General features: G+C 53.3%; 1 protein-coding gene across 4 annotated transcripts in view; it reads right to left on the bottom strand.

Moving 5' to 3' along the window:
* Positions 1 to 19601, bottom strand: part of USP48 (ubiquitin specific peptidase 48) — a 34351-nt gene extending 14750 nt beyond the window's left edge. For 3 of the 4 annotated variants that reach the window (XR_003574001.1, XM_027908787.1, XM_027908788.1), the window contains exons 1-15: positions 19372 to 19600; positions 18130 to 18250; positions 17881 to 18022; positions 16799 to 16926; positions 14914 to 15038; positions 14279 to 14387; positions 12956 to 13089; positions 12703 to 12785; positions 11870 to 12049; positions 9028 to 9153; positions 6683 to 6832; positions 4179 to 4379; positions 2858 to 2972; positions 2616 to 2746; positions 1221 to 1292 (exon numbers count right to left, since the gene is read on the bottom strand). Coding sequence is in view for 3 of the 4 variants with exons in the window: in XM_027908787.1 (XP_027764588.1) it covers positions 1221 to 1292; positions 2616 to 2746; positions 2858 to 2972; positions 4179 to 4379; positions 6683 to 6832; positions 9028 to 9153; positions 11870 to 12049; positions 12703 to 12785; positions 12956 to 13089; positions 14279 to 14387; positions 14914 to 15038; positions 16799 to 16926; positions 17881 to 18022; positions 18130 to 18250; positions 19372 to 19505 (1951 nt within the window). In the remaining variant the exon portion in view is untranslated. Of the gene's footprint in view, positions 1 to 1220; positions 1293 to 2615; positions 2747 to 2857; positions 2973 to 4178; positions 4380 to 6682; positions 6833 to 9027; positions 9154 to 11869; positions 12050 to 12702; positions 12786 to 12955; positions 13090 to 14278; positions 14388 to 14913; positions 15039 to 16798; positions 16927 to 17880; positions 18023 to 18129; positions 18251 to 19371 lie in introns of all 4 variants that reach the window. The other variant, XM_027908789.1, reaches the window with a different exon arrangement.
* Positions 19602 to 20129: the final 528 nt, after the last annotated feature.

Below are 20129 nucleotides of genomic sequence, written 5' to 3'. Positions count from 1 at the left end.
GAGGAACTGCAGCAAGGATGCAAAGGGAGTCGAGGAGGGAACGCCCGGGTGGCATTCCTGGAGGCCAGCCAGCCCTCACAGATCCAGCCCTGGCTTTTCCAGAGCCTCCCACGGAGGCAGGAACCTCCTCCACCACAAAATTAAGGCTGTAAGAACAAGACTACAGATTTGCTGATCCACTCCAGAGGGAATTTTTCAAGGTGGAAAGGTTGTTTTCCACGAATAATCAAAGGGTAGCTCGAGACAACAAAACCTGCCCTGCCAGCAGCCCCTTATTCAGTATTATTTATTCTGCTCTGACCCAAAGTCACAGATCAACCAGCAATTTAACACCATAATATTTTCCAAAGGCCTATTGGCCTATTTTTTATCGTGTCTGGCTACATAAATGTTCCATCCCCGCACTCCCTGCTTTTATTGAACAGCAGCAGCCTCGAGGCAATGGGAAACGTGGCTTTCAAGGCTCTGAGTAACAGATAAAATCGTGACAAAGTGCTTAAACACTCGGCTGGAAAATGAGGTTTCTCCAGCCTTACTCCAGGTTCTTGATTAGCTCTGATGACAGGAGGAGTGTGGCTAATTTATGGCATTTTTCTTTCTTATTAGGGATAAGATGGAGCATCCCTGGGAGGGAAATCAGTGCCTACGAGGAGGAGCTTAACTAAAACAGAGTTATGTCTGGGAATAGGAGCTTTAAAAAGCATCCCCGAGCTTTAAAAAGTGAGATTTCAACAACAGGGTAGCCAAGGATGCAGCTAATGAGGCATCACTTGGAAAACAACCCACACGGGGTCAAAACCTTCTGTAAACAGACACCAAAGCTCAGCAGGTTGGGAGATCAATATCCGGAGGTCCCAGCCCAGGTGTTGGCTGAGTGCTGCTGTTCTAATGTAAACCAGGATTAAATGGATCCTCGGAGCTCCCATCCGGAGCGATTTACACAACCTCTTTCTCTCTTAATGCTTTCAGAGCTTCCAAGTGGCTGCAGAGCTTTGGTGCTGCCGTGAGAGGGGGAGAAGCTCAGCCTGGCTGAGTCCTTACAGGAGCTGCCTGCAAATGAAACTTCTGAGTGCAAGAACCCCCCCAGGAAAATGAGAATTAAGCCCATTTCTGCAGTGGCACCTCCCGCGGGCTGCAGTTGGAGCAAAGGCTACGAGGTCCACGTGTGGAGCAGTGGGACACAAGGGAGACATTCAGCTCCAACCCCCGGAGACACTCACCGTGTGGGCAAACGATGTCTTCATTAAAATTTAACTCCTCTTCCTCCTCCCTCTTCTCTTCGTTTGATTCATCTGATTGAAAAAAAAATAAATTAATTTAGTAAGACAAGAGGATTGCCCAGAGCTCCTCCCCCAGGGAAAAATCTTATGGGGGGGGGAAAGGAGCGTGGTCGCCTTTCAAATTCCAGCAAAACTCTCAACCCAAGGGAAAATTTGGAAGGAAACTTGTTGTTCTCTGATGTCTTGGCCTCTGGGCAGGCGGGATTACAGCCTCCAGGCCACGTAGGAGGGCTTTGAAGTGCGTGGAGCACAAGCCAAGCCTTTGTGAGATTACAAAGGATGCATTTGTTGGGGCAGGAACACCGCGGGGGGTTCGCTGCTCCCAAGGATCTCCCGAGTTTAACCTAAACACAAGCCTAGGTAAGAGCAAAGGCAGCAGAATTCCTGGCAGAATTCCTGATCTAAACCAGATGCTGCCTGACAAACCGAGGGGGAAGCCGGCAGGGGGTTGACAAGCCCCACATCAACGCCTGAATTACAGTTAAAATCCATAACTCCGCAGACCGAAAGCTTCGGCCACTGAGTGGAGCATCAGGAAGACAATGAGGTGTCAGTAAGAGCCTCTAACGAGCTGCTTAAAGAGCAACTTGGCTTGTGAGTAATTCAATTGTACTACTGGGAGTTGCAACCTGCTGTAAATGAAAGGCAGCCCCGAGGAAATGTGAGTGGTAGCTCAGAAATGCCCTTTTCTCAATGAGTGCTCCACCTCACAGACATTATCGGGGGTGGGGTGCTCTCAAGCCTCCCAGATCAATGCCATGAGCCATCATCCCCGCTTTCATTCCAAGCAGCTTCTTGCTCTCAGTTCCAAAAAGCTCAACAAAATGTGATTTCCGAAGATTTAAAGAGCAGAAGGCAAACAACCCCCTATTTAGTCTCATGATACGGGCACAGGATTGAGTCCAATTAATGATTTTTTGTTCCTAGGCTGTGTTTTCCCGGCGCTGCTGCATCACCTGCGCTGTTTCATCCCTCAACCTTCACAATAAACATCATCATCATCCCTTTCCCCGAGGTAATTTTCATGTTTCTTCCTCCCCTTCAGAGAAAAGTGGATGAACAGATCATGTGGCTGGGGTGGTAATTTCACACGGCTTTGTAAAACCACTTATCACCTCATCTCCCTCTCCAGGTATGATGATCACCCCGCAGTTTTCAAGCTTAGCAAAGAAAAAGCTCCTTAAAAGAAGGAGTTTCTTTGATTTATTATCCTCTCCTCCCTGCTCCTACAAGGAAAACAGCTACAGAAACACCCCGTGTGTCTTTTGTAGGAGGGCTCGGGCAGAGCTGGTGGGTCCATACAGCAGAAATTAGGAGGAAATCGGGAGGAAATACCTTTGTTTTGTGCATTTCCATTCATTTTGCCGTTACTGTGCTCTGCATCTTCATCTTGCTCGTTCAGCTGCTCCAGAGCCAGCTGACGCCAGCTCCTCAAAGAGGCTTTTCCAACCCAAAACCCGTCGTTCCTGCAGGGAGAGAACAACGAAAATCACCACAAAAATCACAGCCCCAAGCAGTGAAATCTTTAGGAAAAAAGCTATTTGGGTACTTCTGAAAAGCACCTGGGACTGACATACCCCTTGACCGTGACCTTCAGCAGGTTGGTCACAGTTTTGTAGTCTTCGTTCAGCTGGTTTTTGAGCCGCAGGATTCGACACCTTTCCACCACACAGTCCTTGCAAAGTGCTTTGACTGGGGTGGGGGGGGAAAGAAACACGATTTTATAACATTATTTATTGCACAATTTATCGCACAGGTGTCTTATTGCTGGTTTGGACGCCCTCAGACTGGTGTGTGCCAACTGTCCTGGCCTCAGGATGGGAGATTTCATGTGTAAATGAGGAGATCCTGGGGGTTACAGGCCACATCAGGCCACATTTGAAGCTTAAATAAGCATAAAATGCTGCAGATGAGGTGAAATCTGTTTCCCTCCCTCCACAGCTCTATCTCAGTCCTGGTATCCAACACTTGCAGTCGGAGCCAGGTCAGCCCAGCACGAAGGCAAAGGCAGATACCAGGAAAACACCTGTATTGTGGCATTTTACCAGTTAGAAGCAGAAAAAAACCACCCTCCTGCAAAACTGCACTGGACCAAAGGAGTGGAAATCCTACAGCTGGTGGTGTGCAGTTTGTGTTATTTTCATCTGGGAGCAAGAGGGGAAGGGAAGCAGCGTGTCCATCCATCCTTTTATCCCTCCCTCCCAGCCACACTCAGCCCACAACCCTTCAGGAAATCTTCCACTTGACTAATAAACCTTGCCCTGTTTTTCCCCACAAAGGCTGCCTGCGTCACCAGCAGTTCCTTCCCTACAAGCTCCTGGTAGGAGCTGAGCTAATTTGGTCTCAGTGGGAGTTATTGAGCTCCTTCCTCAAAGGAATGAAGCCTGGGGCTCGAGGAAGGGGTGGCCAAAGCCTGGACAGGGCTGGGCTGACCCCAAAAAGCTGGATGTGTGGTGGATGCTTCAGCAGGAGAATGTAGGCCAACAGGTCTGTGCTTCCTCGGATGAGGTGACAGACAGGAAGGGATTTTTTGGGCCTGAATGCTCCCTGAGACTCTGCCCACACAGGAGCTGCAGGTGCTGCAGGCACAGTAAACGACTGTCAAGAGTTTGGGGGGGGGTGTTCCTTGTGCAAGTCTTATGTTCCAGAATCACCTCCAAACCTTCCAAGTGCTGGATTTTCTAAGCAATTCCTCCTGGGCCCAGCAGACCCTGCAATCCCACTCAGGGGGTTTGGGGAATGTTAACAGAATCAAGTGATATTAAAAAAAAATCCCGGGAAACAGCACAGCACTAAAGCACTGAAATGAAGTTGTGAGGATAAAGAAGGGGTCCAAATGGGGCTGGGACCACAACAAGGCCCTAAGACATGCCCAGCACACCCAGGAGGGGCCGTTACCGTTGAGCCGGGGCCCTCCCCCGTAGCGCCGGTAGAAGAAGTCGGCCACGTATTCCGAAATCCTCTTCATCAGGGATATTTTATCGGGATGGAGTTTGCCATGGGAGCACAGGCAGGCCGTGTTGTCGATAGGTTTGGGAGGAGTGGACTCATCCAGCCATTTCTGCAGCCATTCCAGAGAGATGAAGTCGTAGGGGGAACCTGGGAGGGGAGAAACCACAAAGAGGAACAAGCCCGGACGCGTCAGCTCCGACACCAGGTGGTACTTTAGAATTCCTCTTAAAAATTAACAGGCAATCAATGTTGATTACATCTCTGAGGTACAAGTTTTCAAACATCTGATCCAGCTTCTTCTCCCACCCCGTTCTCATCTCGGTGTCACGGATTTAGAAGACATGAGATATTTAGATGTTCAGGTCATTTCGGATTCAGCAATCAATATGGAACAGCTCCAAGGAGGAATGGGAGTGCTTTCAAACCTTTGGGGGATTACTGGAGAGCAGTCGAGGAAAGGGGAAGGTTTTCCCACCATCCATCGAGGGACTGATACGATATTTAAATTATGATCATACATGAAAGGCTTTTTCCACAACAGGGAGAGTTCATCAGGATAATTTGAAAATTAAAAGCAACAACACAAAAGAATCGAGGTCAGTGTTCAGCCCATCCTTTCAGCACTCGAAATTCCAGTGTTTTTCTTACAATTCTGGGTGAGAAAGACTCACATATTTTAAAATTTACAGTGCAAATGGAAAAATAGCTCAGATTTCTTGCTGAAGCAGAGCAGCGGCTTCGCCCTTGTTTGCTGAGGGAGAAGCACCTGCACAAAGCCGAGGTTCAGGAGCAGGTCAGTGCCTGTATGGGCAGGGAAATGGGTTTGGGTGACAGCCCTGTATCTCAGTACTGAGACACACTATTGATCCACAACTCCTCTGTGGGATACAGAGTGGGAAACTAGGAGGAAATCAGGAATTTTAAACCCTCGAAGGCAGCTCTGAAACCGCGGGGAAACGTGAGTCACATTCATCAAGTGAACACAAATCCTTGACGTTTCCTGGGAAGGAGCAACAGAGAAGCGACAGGAAAACACAGCAGACAGGAAAACACTGTGTCTGCAGCTCGCACTGGAGCTCTGTGAAGCCTCTTTTCCTCCACAGCCTCAACCCATGGCGTTTTCATCTTACGCAACGCCCTCCCCGCAGCCGTGACCTCCGGAGAATTCCAGCGCTGTCAGAACGGGTTTGCCAGTTTGGGATGAAAGCTGCCTCCCCCAGAAAGGACGTTTTTCTGGGGCAGACTCCACAAAGCTGGCAGGGAACGTGTCTGCACAGCTGCAGAGAGAGCCCCCAGCTCCAAGGGCCGCAGTGACGCTGCCTCTGGCCGTGCTGGGAGTGCCGTGCCCGGGCTGTGCCCACTGGATGCCCCAGGGCGCTGCTTTGGGGGCCTGGCAGCTCCAAGTTGAGGCACAACAGCTTTACCTGCACTTGTAAAAAAAAAAAAAAAAAACACCTTTTTTGGGGGATTTATTGCTCTGTCACGTTAGAAATGCCGAGAGCAAACTGTTCTGCTCCTGCTGAGGGAAAGCACAGTGGGATTGTGCTGCTGCTCCTTTCGGCAGGTGACTCAGGGCAGGTTGAGCCCTCCAGCACAGCTCTGATCTCACTGTGGCATCTGAACACTGCTCAGGCTCATGGGGACTCAGGACGAGCTGAGGCACCTTCCTGCTCCGGAGTTAAACACCTGCATTCCTGAACTGGAGAGGCAGATCGACAGGAGCAGGAGTTTCCCTTGGGCTGCTCCAACCTCAGTGCTGGCAATAAAAGCTAAACATCAAATTCTCCAACAGGCCACTTTCAAGCCTTCAATTATAATTTTCCTGGACTTTTTAGGAGATGCACACAGTGAAATTCCACATGCTGGACAGACAGAGCAAGTGTCCCTACTCTTTTGAGGGAGATGGGAGGGGAAAACAAGGTGGGGAATAAAACCCCTCGTGCTGAGGTGACAAGGCACAAGGAGCAGGAGGAAAGGATTAACCCCAGTCACTAACAAAGCTGAGAGGCACTGGCAGGGATGGATCCACTAATTTTCTGCTGGAGGTCAGGCACTCTCCCAGTTACCTGCTGCTGAATTGGGATCACCAGCTCCCAAACCTGCCCTGAGCTGGCAAGTGGGGAGCAGGCGGCTCTTCTGCCTCGCTGCTCCTAACGAGCTGCTCAGCAGGCAGAAGAAAAGAGTCACAAAGCATGAGGCTGACTGATGGGGAAGGAGCAAGAGGGAATTAGCGACGCCAGAGGCCAAAAAAAAAAAAAATTGAGAGGAGAAAAAAATAGGTTAAGGCAGGAAAAGCAGCAAGGGAAAACAAATCTAAGCATGCACGCTGGAGCTTTCCTCTTGCAGAGGGCTGCGGGAATGCCTTCCAGGGAGGGCAAGGTTAGTCACAAATCATCACTAATCTTAACAACAGCTCTACTTAGAGAAACCCTCCACAATGTCTTACAGACCAGCTTCGGCGGGTAACCTTTGGTAGAGCTCCTTCACCTCCTCGTGTTTGATCTTCCCCCTGGCCACGCTCTGCTTGCGCATCTCGGCCATCTCGTTGCACCACTCCTCAAACTTGCAGTTATCCCTCTCCACCAGCTCCTGCAGGAAAGCTGGTGTGAGAGAAAAAACAGGAAAAAAGAGAAAAAAAAAAAAAAAAAAAAAAAAAAAAAAAAAAAAAAAAAAAAAAAAAAAAAAAAAAAAAAAAAAAAGGCAAGAATGTGAGGAGAAAATGCCAGCTCTGTTAGTTAATTACTGGGGGTTATCTGGGGATAACACACCTAAAAATTCCCTCACGTTCCATTCCCGAGCGTGAGGATGTTGCTCTCGCCCAATATTGGTGGCTGTAGATGATTAAATGCAACGTTTTGCACCCAAGAAAATTATTTACTTGGGGCTGGTTGCTGTGTTAAGGGCAGCTCCTCTGTCCTGCCAAGGATTCATCGTTCCCAGAGGGGGAACAAGAGCTGGAATCACCTGAGGCCTGTCCCGTCCTGTGATCCAGCACATTTTTGCAAACCCAAGGGCAAAGAGCCCCCAGGAGATGGGAGATAAGCACTCCAACAGAAAGGTGAGGGACATGGGAATTTTTGCTGTCATGGGTGGAAAAAAAACCCAAACCCCAAACCTCAGCAGGGAAAGAAAAAAGAAGATAAACCACTTCCCTCACAGGGCTGGTGTGTGGGGGAAGGGGGAAGCTCTGCTTATCTGAGGCCTTTTCCTATTTAGAATTATTTTGAAGAGCTAAAATATCTGCAGAAAGGTTAAATCTTGAGCAAAAAATATCCTCCTTGGGAGAATACCCAGCACTAAAAACCAACCAGCCTGACCTCCTTGAGGTCAGAGCCAAGTTGTGTCTCTCCACTGTCCTGGAAAAGCCGCTTTTTAACAGCATCAAAGCAAAAATGCCTCAAATTTACAGTTGCATGAAACCTCCCCACAACCACAGAGCTCAGAGCGCTGCCCTTCGCTCCCTGTTCCCTGGCAGGATTCCAGGGGAAACAAAGGCAACGCAGGAATTTGGAGCTGGGTGGGGAGGTTTTTGTTGAGTTATTGTTTTGGGCACAGGGGTAGGAGGAAAGGGGGAGCAAGACAGCTCAGGAAGCAGGGCTGAAAATGCAGATCCAGGCAGGAATCAGTGCTAATTCCTGAAGTTTCGTGGCTTGGAGGGCGGGTTTTAGGGCTGGAAAAGGTTTGGGGGTGTTATTAGAGGGGGAATAAGGTGCCTGATTTATAGGATTTACCCCCTCTGCAGAGATCCAAAGGGACCCACCAGCTCTGCAGAAAAGGAAGGGGGAACACACCTCAGCACCAGGGGCCTAATTAACATTTCTAATCAAGCAGCAAACGGGGAAGCATCATTAAATCCCCAGGCCAAGCCCCCAGGGAGTTCTGCCACCCCCACAGTTCCAAAGCACGGCCCAAATTCCTGCTCAGGGCTCCGAGCCTCTTGTTTTCACATCATTTATTCCTGATGTGGCAAAGATGAAGCAGTTGCAGAGGGAACCTGACATCTGTCAGCATTATTCACCTCCAGCACACAGCGTGCACTGCTCATGACATTTTACCCACGCTCTTCTCCCTCGCCTCTGGAATCCCGGTGGGATCCCTGCAGCAAATCCCAGGGGGATGATTTCCTCCTGACCCCTCCCCATCCCAGCCAGCTGGTTAAGACAGAGAGGTCTGAGCAGGCACAGGGGAGGGATCAGCAGGTTAATATTCATTAAGTGCTGGGAAAGCCCAGGGGGTAACACTGGTCATGACACCGAGGGGCCACTTGGCGCATGGAGAGTGGGTAAAAATCATGGAGTCATCGACATCATGGAGTCATGGAATGGTTTGGGTTGGAAGGGACCTTGAAGATCATCCAGTCCCACCCCCTGCCCTGGGCAGGGACACCTTCCACCAGCCCAGGTTGCTCCAAGCCCCGTCCAGCCTGGCCTTGGACACTTCCAGGGATGGGGCAGCCACAGCTTCTCTGGGCAACCTGTGCCAGGGCCTGCCCACCCTCACAGCCAGGAATTCCTCTCCAATGTCCCATCTAAATTTTCCCTTTTAATTTAAAACCATTCCCCCTTGTCCTGTCCCTCCATCCCTTGTCCCCAGTCCCTCTCCAGCTCTCCTGGAGCCCCTTTAGGCCCTGCAAGGGGCTCTCGGGTCTCCCTGGAGCTTCTCTTCTCCAGGTGAACACCCCTCAGCTCTCCCAGCCTGGCCCCAGAGCAGAGGGGCTGCAGCCCCCAAAACGGAGCTTGGAGCAAAATCCCAGCCTGGAGCACCCTGGGCTGGCCTGGCTTCCCAAAGCACTCACCTGGCACCTCGACAGTGAGGGATTTCTCCCTGGCCTGCAGCCTGTACACCAGCATGTAGGCATTCCGGGAGCAGTGGGTGCCCTTCCCACACTTGGGCTTCCGAGTCTGGGATTTCGACGGCTCCGCTGCGGGACAGAAGGGAAAACCCTCAGCAACACCGATCCTCCTGATCCTCCTTCCACGGGCTCAGCTTGCCCCCTAGCCAGCTTCCCTCTGCCAGGCCTCTGTGCCAAGCACTGGGCTTGGCACGGCTCAAAACTGCATCCCAAAGAAAGCCCCAAATCCCTCCAGCCTCTCTGGGTAAATCAAAGGCACTAAATTTAGGAGCCTGCTCTGAACCTCCCTTCTCCAAGAGCCTTTCTTCTCTCCCCACTGGAACCTCTCCGAGCCAACAGCAACTCTTGGAAAAACACCCTTTCTCTCTTTTTTGCCTCTTGTTCTGCTCTCCTGACTCCAAAGGGAAAGAGTCAAATCCCCCAGGGAAGGAAATCGCATTTACAGGTGACCGTGGATGGGAAAAAAAAAAAAAACCAACCCACACAGCAAAGTTTTTCGGGAGCCAACAGCCACGGGGAGGGTTGTTTGGGAGCAGCTGGTGGGGGATGCAAAGCTGTGTTGCAAGAGCTGCCGTTTCCAAATGGATTCTCGGGAAAAGAAAACACTCATCTCCAGCTGCAGCCTCAAAAATCAGACCCTTTTTAATAAAGGAAAAAAAATTAAAGGAACAATGCTCCCTAAGTCAAAGTAGAAATGGACCACTGAAATATTAAGAAGTGTCTGTCTGTCCCAAATTATAGAAAAATTCCTGTGCCTCTCCTCCCACCATCCAGGGGACTTCCTAGACTTTATTTATTTGCAATTCCTCCAAGGACTTTCTAAATTGTTCCCATGTGTGGCCAGGGCTCTCCCCCCACCACAGACCTTCACTGTATGTCACTGACCTTCTCCTGCTGTTACATGGATTTGGAACAAAGAAAAGCCTCAGTTTTGCTCGGAACAGATAAATAACATCAAAACTCGATAAAAATACTGGGCTCCCAGCCTAGAGAGGCTCTTAAACACCCTTTAATTCTACCCTCCCAACAGCCCTGCATTGAAATACAAGAAATAAGAATACTGACTCGTGGTTAAGCATAAAACTTAACAAAAAACGAGGCCACAGTGGTTTATTTGCATCTTATTTTGCCGCTCCGGGGAGGTTGAAAACAACGGCTGAGCAGCTCTTCTGCTCCAACCTTTCAGGGTTTAATTTTCCCTTACACCACTAGAGGTCTGGGCAGCTCCATCCTGGGCTGGGAGAGGCAGACATGAACGGGACAGAGCTGCTGGGGGCAGGCAGGACCATGGAATCACTGAGGCTGGAAAAGCCCTCCAAGATCACCCAGTCCCACCATTAACCCAGCGCTGTCCCCAGGTGCCACATCCACACCTTTGGAACAACTCTACCACCTCCCTGGGCAGCCCCTTCCAGTGCCTGAGCACCCTTTCCATGAAGGAATTTTCCCCAATATCCAGTCTAAACCTGCCCTGGCACAGTTTGTTCCCTCTCCTCCTGTCCCTTGTTCCCTGGGAGCAGAGCCCGAACCCTCCCGCAGCACCCCCCTCCTGTCAGAGCCAGAAGGTCCCCCCTGAGCCTCCTTTTCTCCAGGCTGAGCCCCCCCAGAGGTTCTCCAGACCCTCTTCCTTGTGCTCCAGACCCTTCCCCAGCTCCATTGCCCATCCCTGGGGACAGTCAGGCACGTGAGGTCACGGAAATGGCAAGAGGGAGGTTCATGGTCACACCAAACTTAAACCTTTCCCTTAAGGATGCTTTAAAGAAAGGCCACATTCCATGAATTCCAACCAAAGCACAGCATCCTGGTGAGCCAGCGCTCCTGGGAATGGATTCCTTGCGCTGCAAGTGGAATTTCTTATTAATTTCCCTATATTCCCCCCACCACGAAGCACCTGCACTACGGAACACTGAGCCCCTGCACAGCCCAGCACTCAAAATTCTAATTAAACACTCTCATTTATTGGCTGCAGAGTGAGAACCCAGCAGGTCCAGCCTCAGTCCAAGCTCTCCAAGAAATCCCCAGGAAATGCAGGGCAGGAACACGGGGATCTGGGCTGCACAGGACGAGCCAGCAATGGGAAAACAGAAAAGGAGAACTCAAAGGAGGTTTTGTTGAGTTATTGTTTTGGGCACAGGGGTGGGAGGAAAGGGACAGCAAGACAGCTCAGGAAACAGGCTGAAAACGCAGATCCAGGCAGGAGTTAGTGCTAATTCCTGAAGCTTCAAGGCTTGAAGGGTGGGTTTTAGGGTTGAAAAGGGGGGGGCTGGAAAAGATTTGGGGATGTTATCAGGGGGAATAAGGTGTCTGATTTATAGGATTTACCCCCTCTGCAGAGATCCAAAGGGACCCACCACAGTAAAAAGGCAGTTTTAGCTTCCAACTCGTTATTTGGATCAAGGTTTTTGTTTTGAACTGCCTCTTAAGCCAGACAGCTCAGTGGAAATAGGGTCATAACGAGTTAAGGAAACTGAAAGTATTCCCGTTATCTGTTCTGCCACTGGCAGAGGAAGCAGCGCTTGCCTGTTGCACCCCGATAGGAGCTGCTGCCCGAGTTATCAGCGTCTTATCTGCCATGTGGCAGCCAGAAAAATACTAGAGGAGCTGCTCACGAGGTGTAAACACTCACACAGGGCCAAAACCCAGCAAATCTGGCTGCAATCCCCAGCACTGCCGTTTCACACGTTCCTCAGAGCCGCGACAGCACCGGGGAGCAACAGGAGGCTGGACCTGTGGCTTTGGGGAGAGGAGCTGCTTGAAAAGGGCACTGAGAGCTGAAAGGTTTTACCTAGATCTTCCTCAATGCCCAGCTGCAGCTTCTTGCCCTCCATCTTCTCGATGTCCTCGTCGTTGAACTTGTACCACTCGCCCGTCTGCGGGTCCTTGACGTGGGCGATGTAGTGGCCGGAGTAGGCGCTGACACCGCGGTGGATGAGGACGGCGCTCAGCTCGTACACGTACACACCATCTGCAAGGGCACCAGCACCGCTCACACGCAGCTCCAGGGCCAGCAGCACAAAGCCCTGCTTCCCCACGGCTCCGTGTCTGCACCCGGCAGCAAACGCCGCGCTCGAACCTGCAGCTTCCCAAGGACCTCGCTAAGGAGGTTGTGGCTTCCATGACCCACTTAATGAGGATGTTTGTTTGAAACGCAGGCTTCAAACAGCTCTTGGCATCATTTCCCATCAAAAAGAGTGCTCAGAGGAACCACAGAACAGCTTGAGTTGGAAGAGACCTTAAAGCCCATTCTGTTCCACATGCAGGGACACCTCCCACTAGCACAGGTTGCTCCAAGCTCTACCCAACCTGGCCTTGGACACTTCCAGGGATCCAGGGGCAGCCACAGCTTCTCTGGGCAACCTGTGCCAGGGCCTGCCCACCCTCACAGCCAGGAATTCCTTCCCAAAATCCCATCCAACCCTACCCACCCTGAGCTACAGGCGCTCCAAGCCCCACACAGGTCACTGGCACTGCAGATATATAGGTGTACAGATTCCCCCAGCACGGATAAAGGAAATTCCTGGCTCCAAGAGAAGGATTTCTTCTTAAACAGAATCCCAGAGACCTCTCATCTGCTGACAGACTATGGGTAAAGACAACACACAACCTCTCCAAACTCACTTTTCTGCTCCATGAAAGGCTCCATGTCCAGCAGCTCCGAGAAGCCGATGTAGGTGTTCAGCTTCTTCTTGTGACCAGTTTGCCTGTGCAGGGGCAAAGCTTCGGCTCAGGGCACAGCAGTAACAGCTCACCCCCCCCAAATAACACCCCTTGACCCCCCCAGAGAAGCTCAGATGCCCCTTGACCCCTCAATTAAAAGCAGGAAGAGCCGAGCAGGTGCTTCCCGAAGGGTTTGCAGGGTGTTCCTGCTGACCTGTCGAACACGAAGCGCATGAGCTGCAGGTTGAGGGTGCAGGGCAGGCTGAGCAGGCGGATCTTCCTCGTGGCATTCTGCTTGCTCTGACAAGTCTCACAAAAGTAACGATTGTCCCCTTCTAATTTTTCTTCCTGAGTGTGGAGAGAGGGAGAGGGAGAGGTGTGGAGAGCAGCTCAGCACCGAAAAGCCAACTGAGCCACTCGGGAGCTGGAGACTGAAAGCAGCGAAGTGATTTGAACTGTTTAAGTCTCTTTCCGGCTGCTCTTCCCTAATTAATCTCTCAGTTAAAAGGCACACTAATAACTGCATCCTGCAGCATGGCCAGAGCAGGCTGCTCTCACTTTAAGGCCAATTTTAGACCATTTCCAAGTTGTCAGGTCTCTCACCAGACCGGCAGGTTTGCTCTTTGCTTCACTGCATTGGTTTAGACCAAAAGAAAATAATTAAATCACCCCTTTTACGACTTCACGTGGCCCAAGTTAATGCAAAGCCACATTTCAGCCTGCAAGCTCCAACCCTCTGCTCAGCCACCCAAAATCACCCTGCAAGAGTCACCATGTGAGCCTAAGTAGACCCAAGGGCAGGATTAGTCCAGAGGAGGATTCCAACCCCCCCCCCCAAACAAGGTCATCGGGTGGTTTGGGTTGAAGGAGGAGCAGACAAACATCAAGTTCACCAATTCAGGCCTTTTAATTCGTGCACCCAAACCAGTTTTTTTTCATAGCAGACCTTCCACAGGCAGAGCAACCGGTTTGCTGAGTGCAGCAGCAGCAGCAGCCAGGGAGCTCAGGGGCAGGGGCTCAGCTCGGCTCTGTCCTAAAGATTGCGAGTGGAATCCGCACCCCAAGGTGCTGGAGCTGAACTTCGGATCCAGGAAAATTTTCAAGCTGAATTAGGAGCCCTTGCAGCTGTTCCCAAAGCTATTCCCGGCGCTCCCCAGCATTTCTGAGAGCACGTTTTCCAGCAGGGAATGTCTCCTGTTGCTGTGCAGATGAGCACTGACACAGAAAACACAGGACCCAGCCCTTCTCCCCGTGCTATCCGAGACAAAGCACGCAGGGACTTATTCCCAACTTTCCTGGCAAAGAATTTTAACTTAAAATGCAACTTCCAAGTACTTTTTAAAGCCATAACACAAGCAAGGAGTGGCTCTGTGCCTCAACCCTCATTTTTTGTGTCCCACAGAAAGAAACATTTTCACTTGGATGCATCTGACTGAGCCAACTTGCTCCAACACCGACCTCCAAGGCTGTGAATTGGAGGAAGGAATTTAAACTCCTGGCTAAAAATAGCAGCATTCCAACCCCAACGAGCTCCTACCTTGAGGAATTCTGTTATACAGTCTGTCAGCTGCTTGTGTCCTTGGATGTTTAACTCCAGCTCGTAAAATTTGGACACCAGTTTGGATTCTCTGCCACACTGGTTGCAGCTGGGATTGGAAAGAAGACAAAGATTTCTGAGGGCAGGTCATGCTTCATGTATCCCAGCCACAAGTTAAATATTCCTTGGATAACACCAGGAGGAAAAAGTGGTGCAAACGGGACCTGGACCTGTTACATCTCACATGCATTTTTAGGGTGAAAATCTGTATCATTTTTAAGGTGAAATCTGTACCATTTTATGTAATTATTAAGGTGAAATCTGCAGGTCTGAATACGCAGGAGTGAAAATACAACCCCCAGGATGCCCTTTTCTGGCTGCAGGACTCGCCATTTCCTTAACTCACTTGCAGGTTTGATTGGTGAATTTTCATTAAAGGACTGAGAGCAGCTGGAGAAGTGAGACAGCAACAACACAGGCATAGAAACAGGACATTAAAAGCTTAAAAATCCCTCAGAAAAGGTTTCTGCATCAGCTCACCTGCCTGGTCCCATTGTAAGAGGGATCTTCCCCTCTCAAATCCTTCTAAAAATTCAAATATTTACCAGAAGGTTCTTCCCAAAGCCAATACTCACACAGTGACATAGGCATACTCTCCACAGAACTGCTTCTGCACGATGTTCCTGACATCTGGGTTCTTCTGTTTGGATAAAGTATCTTCCAGCAGGGACATGAACAGCTTGGAAAACTCCTGGGCATCCTGAAAAGAGAGAAACCCGAGTTCATTAACAACCCCACCACAGCACAGCCACAACCCTGGCACTAATTTAGTGCTAATTACCCCGAGCCCCACGCACAGGCTGCACCCAGGCTCTGTGCACTGAATGGAAAATGAAGACTAGTTGGGAGAACTGAAGAGATAAAAAAAGAGGAATTTGGCTAAAAGGAGTGTGAGGCCCCCGGGGTGGGAGCAGGGCTGAGCTGCCCTGGCCCCCAGCCAGCCCTGCCGGGGGGTTTGACTCCTGCCCTGCTCTTCCCAGGGCTCTGGAAGGAATAAAAACCCTCCTGGGGAGCTTTCTGGCCCCTTGAGTCTCGGTTTTCCAAGCTCAGCTCGCAGAGCCAGCGCTCCCTGCTCGGAGCAGAGGGGAGCAGGGCAATGAAAACACCCCAAAACCGAGAGGCTGCCCCGAGGTTGATCCCTGTCAGCCTCCCGAGCTTCCCCACGCCCAGCTCAGGACTTTCCTCTCCCACCCCGGCTCTGCTCTTCCAAAAACAAACAGCTTTGGGCCTCTCCCACCTGCCCTTTTGGTGTCCCTGGTTGGCAGGGACCGTTTCCTTCCCCTCCTGGTCCTCCCAAGGAATTCCCTGCTGGTGCTCAGGCCCTTCCTCCAACCACCTCTGTTATTTCTCCAAGTGGATTTCCAAGCCCCTCTCCCGAGCTCTCTCCAGCTGCAGCCCCACAGGATCCTGCAGCACTTTTACCCTGGCTGGCTCCCAGTGATCCCACCAGGATCTCCTTGCTCTGGGAGGGCCCCAAAACCAACCCAACCACCCACTGGGGTGGGACACCCGCAAGAGGACCCTCATGGCAGCTTTGGCTCCCACCTGGCTCAGTGCCAGGGCCACCAGGCACTACAGCATTCCCTGTCTCCATTTCATCATTCCCTTATCTCCTGTCCTCATCCTATCACTCCCTGGATGACCATTATCTCCCTGGCCTCATTCATCACTCCCTGTTCGCACCTCATTGCTCTCTGGGCTCCTCCTGATCTTCCCTGTCCCACTCCCATTGTTCCCCGCCCTCCTCTTGATCACCCTGTTTTCCTGCCATTGCTCCCTCTCCTCATACCATTGTTCCCTGGGCTCTTCCTGATCTCTCTGTCCCCATCCCATTACTCTCTGTCCCCACCCCCCTGCTCCCTGAGGTGCTCCTGATCTCCCCATCCCCATCCCATTACTCTCTGTCCCCATCCCACTGCTCCCTGAGGTCCTCCTGATCTCTCTGTCCTCACCCCATCACTCCCTGTCCTAATCCCATCAATCCCTGTTCCCACCCCATTGCTCCCCAGACTCCTCCTGAGCTCCCTGTCCCGATCCCATCACTCCCTGGGCTCTTCCTGATCTCCCTGTTTCTCATCCCATCACTGCCTGGCCTTATCCCATCCTTTCCTACGCTCCTCCTGTTCTCCCTGACCTCATCCCATTGCTCCCTTTCCTTATCCCCTAACACTTCTGATCTGTCTGTCCTCATGTCATTACTCCCTCTTGTGATCCCACTGCTCCCTGGGCTCTTCCTGATCATCCTGGCCCCATCCCATCACTCCCTCTCCCCATCCCATCACTCCCTGGCCCCATCCCATCACTCCCTGGCCCCCTCTTGACCCCGCTGTGCTCTGGAAGGGCCCAGAACCCCAATCCTCCCTTCGTGTTTGCCCCCAGCAGCAAGATCCAGCTGAGGAACAGCCAAACCAAGATCCAAGGGCAATTCCAGGTCCCTGGAATGGCCAGGCCCCCACGCACCTGCTGCTGGGCCGTGTCCAGCCCCAGGGCCTTGACGAAGGCCGAGGGGTCGATGTAGCGCCGTTTGCTGTTCTGCAGCAGCGCAAACAGGTACTGCAGGTGCTCACAGATACTCTGGGGCTCGTAGTCTGGGGGGGAAACACAAGGCACAGCCAGGAATTCAGGACAGGAAGGGATTGATCCAGGTGTTTTGCCCATTCTGGCTTTGTCAGGGTGAGTTTTATGACTAGAAATGGTGAGTTTAGTTGTCGGGAGAATTGAAAAGGGTTCGTGTTGGTGATGAGGGCAAATCCCAGCACAGGCCAAACAGAGAATGATTTAGGTTGGAAAACACCCTTGGGATCATGGAGTCCAACTGTAAATATTTGCTCTCTGCAACTGACAGGAGGGTGGAGCTGAGGGGGGGTCGGGCTCTGCTCCCAGGGAACAAGGGACAGGAGGAGAGGAAACGGCCTCCAGCTGTGCCAGGGCAGGTTTAGGTTGGGTATTAGGGAAAATTCCTTCATGCTCAGGCATTGGAAGGGGCTGCCCAGGCAGGTGGTGGAGTCCCCATCCCTGCAGGTTTTCAGGAAACATGTGGATGTGGCACTTGGGGAACAAGGTTTAGGGATGAACAGGGCAGTGCTGGGGGAATGGTTGGGCTTGATGATCTTGGAGGGCTTTTCCAGCCTCAGTGATTCCATGGTTCCATCCCACAGTGCACAGCACGAGCTGGGAATGAAGGGTTTAAGCAGCACATGCTTCTGATTTACCCAAAATGGTGAAACGTCATTAAAACCACCGTAAACCAGCAGGACTGAGGGGGCTGTGCTGACCCAGAGCACCCACAGGGACAGCACCCACAGGGACTGGGAGCAGTTGGGAGCCTTAATCCTACCTGGAATCTAAATTCCTGCCCTCCCACGGGATAAGTGCAGCTGTGTGAGAGCCCAGATCAGCCCTGATCCATATGTTCCATCCCTAGGACCACCACTGCAGCTTCCCCCCGCAAAAACCCTCCTGCTGAGCCTATCCCAGAGCCAACACCCAGTGTGGGGAGGAAAGGAGGGACTCCCCCTCTCCCAGGAGAATGTGCCACTCACCTGTGTCCTTGGGGACGCCGTCGCTGCAGGCGCTGGGGCACAGGTAGAGTGCCTGGCGCAGCTCCAGGTTCAGGAACCACATCTGCAGGAAGGTGTTCACGTAGCACGTGGCCCCCAGGTTGGTCAGGCCCACGAAGGCGTTCTGTGGGGTGGTGGTGGGGACACACAAAGGGTCAGGAGTGGCCTCCCCTTGTCCCCTGGTGCCGGGGAAGGCAGGGGGTGGGCTTTTGGGGGATTTCGGGGGGTTACCTTCTTGCGGCGCTCGCAGTTGGGGTCGTCGATGTTGTGGAAGCTGTTCTCGTCGATCTCACCCAGCCACACGTGCTCCCCGATGCCCACCAGGCAGTTGGGGTTCCCCCGGCAGTTCCTCCTGGGAGAACGGACCCCAAGTGTCACCCCCACGTCCCCCTGGGGGCAGGGGGAGGGGGCAGGGCAAGGGGGGTACCCCATAAGGATGAACGGAGGGAATGCGGTGGGATATGGTCACAAATTCCCCCCCCCCCCCCGAAAATGGTGGTTATAGGGACAAAAAAAGGGGATGGAAAAGGTCAGAGGGAGGGGAAGGGGATCCCCAAGATCTGAGGAGCCAGGCAGGGATAGGAGTTCCCTACAACCCCAGGGTCCCCCAATATGTGGAGAGGAACAAGCAAGCAGAGGTGTCCCCCCCAACCCCACTGGAGGGATTCCCCTATATCTGAAGGGCTGAGCAACAAGGGGTCCCCCCCTATGGCAGGGTGGTGCCCTGAATTTGGGGGGTCAGGCAGGGACAGGGGGTGCCCCCACATCTGACCAGGCAAACAATTAGAGAGGTCCACCACAACCCCAGGGCGATCCCCTGTATTTGGGGAGGCAGGGAACAAAAGGGTTCCCCACAACTCAAGGGTTGACGGCCCCACATCCAGGCAGGGAGAAGGGTCCCCCACAACTCAGAGGGGGTCCCCCATGTCTGGGGAGCCAGGCAGGGACAGGGGGTTCCCCCAACACGAGGGAGCCCCTAAATCCATGGAGCTGCACAGGGAGGGCTGAGGGCCCCCCCAGCAAACACAAGGGGGAGGTCTCCACAAACCCTGAGGGACCCCTAAAGGGCAGGGAGCCCCCCCCATCTCGTGGGGGAGGGAGCACGGGGGGGCCCCCAGGCAGGAGGAGACCCCAAACTCCGAAGACGGGCAGAGGGGGGGGTTTCAGTGCCAGGGGGAGCCCTCAAACCCCAAGGGTGGGCAGAGGGGGGTGCTGGGTGCTCGGGGGAGCCCCAAATCCTGATGATGGACATAGGGGGGGTCCCGCAGTCCCGGGGAGCCCCCAACCCCCTGGGTCTGTCTGAGGGGTAGTTTCAGTGCCCGGGGGAGCCCCCAACCCCCTGGGTCTGTCTGAGGGGTGGTTTCAGTGCCCGGGGGAGCCCCAACCCCCTGGGTCTGTCTGAGGGGTGGTTTCATTGCCCGGGGGACGCCCCAACCCCCCTCGGGCGGCGCGGGAGGGGCCGTGCAGAGGTACCGGCAGGCTCCGCGCTGGCAGGGCTCCAGCCGGACGCGATAGGCCGCCTCGATGTGCTCCTGCGCCACCGCCTCGGGCGGCACCGTCTCGGTCCAGCGCCACGCCGCCTTCTCCAGCTGCAGCCGCGGTGCCATCGCCGCCGGTGCCCGCGGGGCCGCCCCGGCGCGGCCCGTTCCTGGCCCTTGTCCCGGCCCTTGTCCCGGTCCGGCCCCGGTCCCGCCCGGCCCCTCCCGCCGCCCTCAGGGCCGATGACGACACGAGCGCGACGCGCGCGAGGCGCTGACGTTGCCCGGCCGCGCCGCGCGAGCTGAAAGGGGCGGGGCTTGAGGAGCCGTGGGTGGGGCTTAGAAATGCAGCGGAGTGGTTTGCACTCGCCGTGGGCGGGGCTTGGGTTAGGGGGCGGGGTTTGTGCTCGCTGTGGGCGGGGCCTGGGGCAGAACACAGACCGGGCTTGTGCGAGTTAGGGGCGGGGCTTAGAGTCACGGGGGCGTGGCCTGTCCATGCTCGGGGCAACGCTGGGTCCTAGTGCCCGCCCGCCCCCCGCGCCATACAGCCCGGACCCTCAGGAACACCCCCCGAGCAGAAACGATAAGTCCTTTGCCCCCCCGACACACCCCCAGCAGGTCTGTGCCACCCCCCGAACTGTGCCACAGCACCCCGAACGCCTACACACCCTCCACCTCCTACGCGCTTATATTACAGCCCCTGCACCCCAGTGCCACACACCCCAGACCTCCTACCCCTCCACCATAATCCCC

This window comes from Empidonax traillii, unplaced genomic scaffold, assembly GCF_003031625.1.
Source record: "Empidonax traillii isolate 1590-97213 ecotype Southwest subspecies unplaced genomic scaffold, ASM303162v1 scaffold1842:size151822, whole genome shotgun sequence".
Classification (NCBI taxonomy): domain Eukaryota; kingdom Metazoa; phylum Chordata; class Aves; order Passeriformes; family Tyrannidae; genus Empidonax; species Empidonax traillii.
This window is presented reverse-complemented; position numbering and strand designations above follow the sequence as displayed.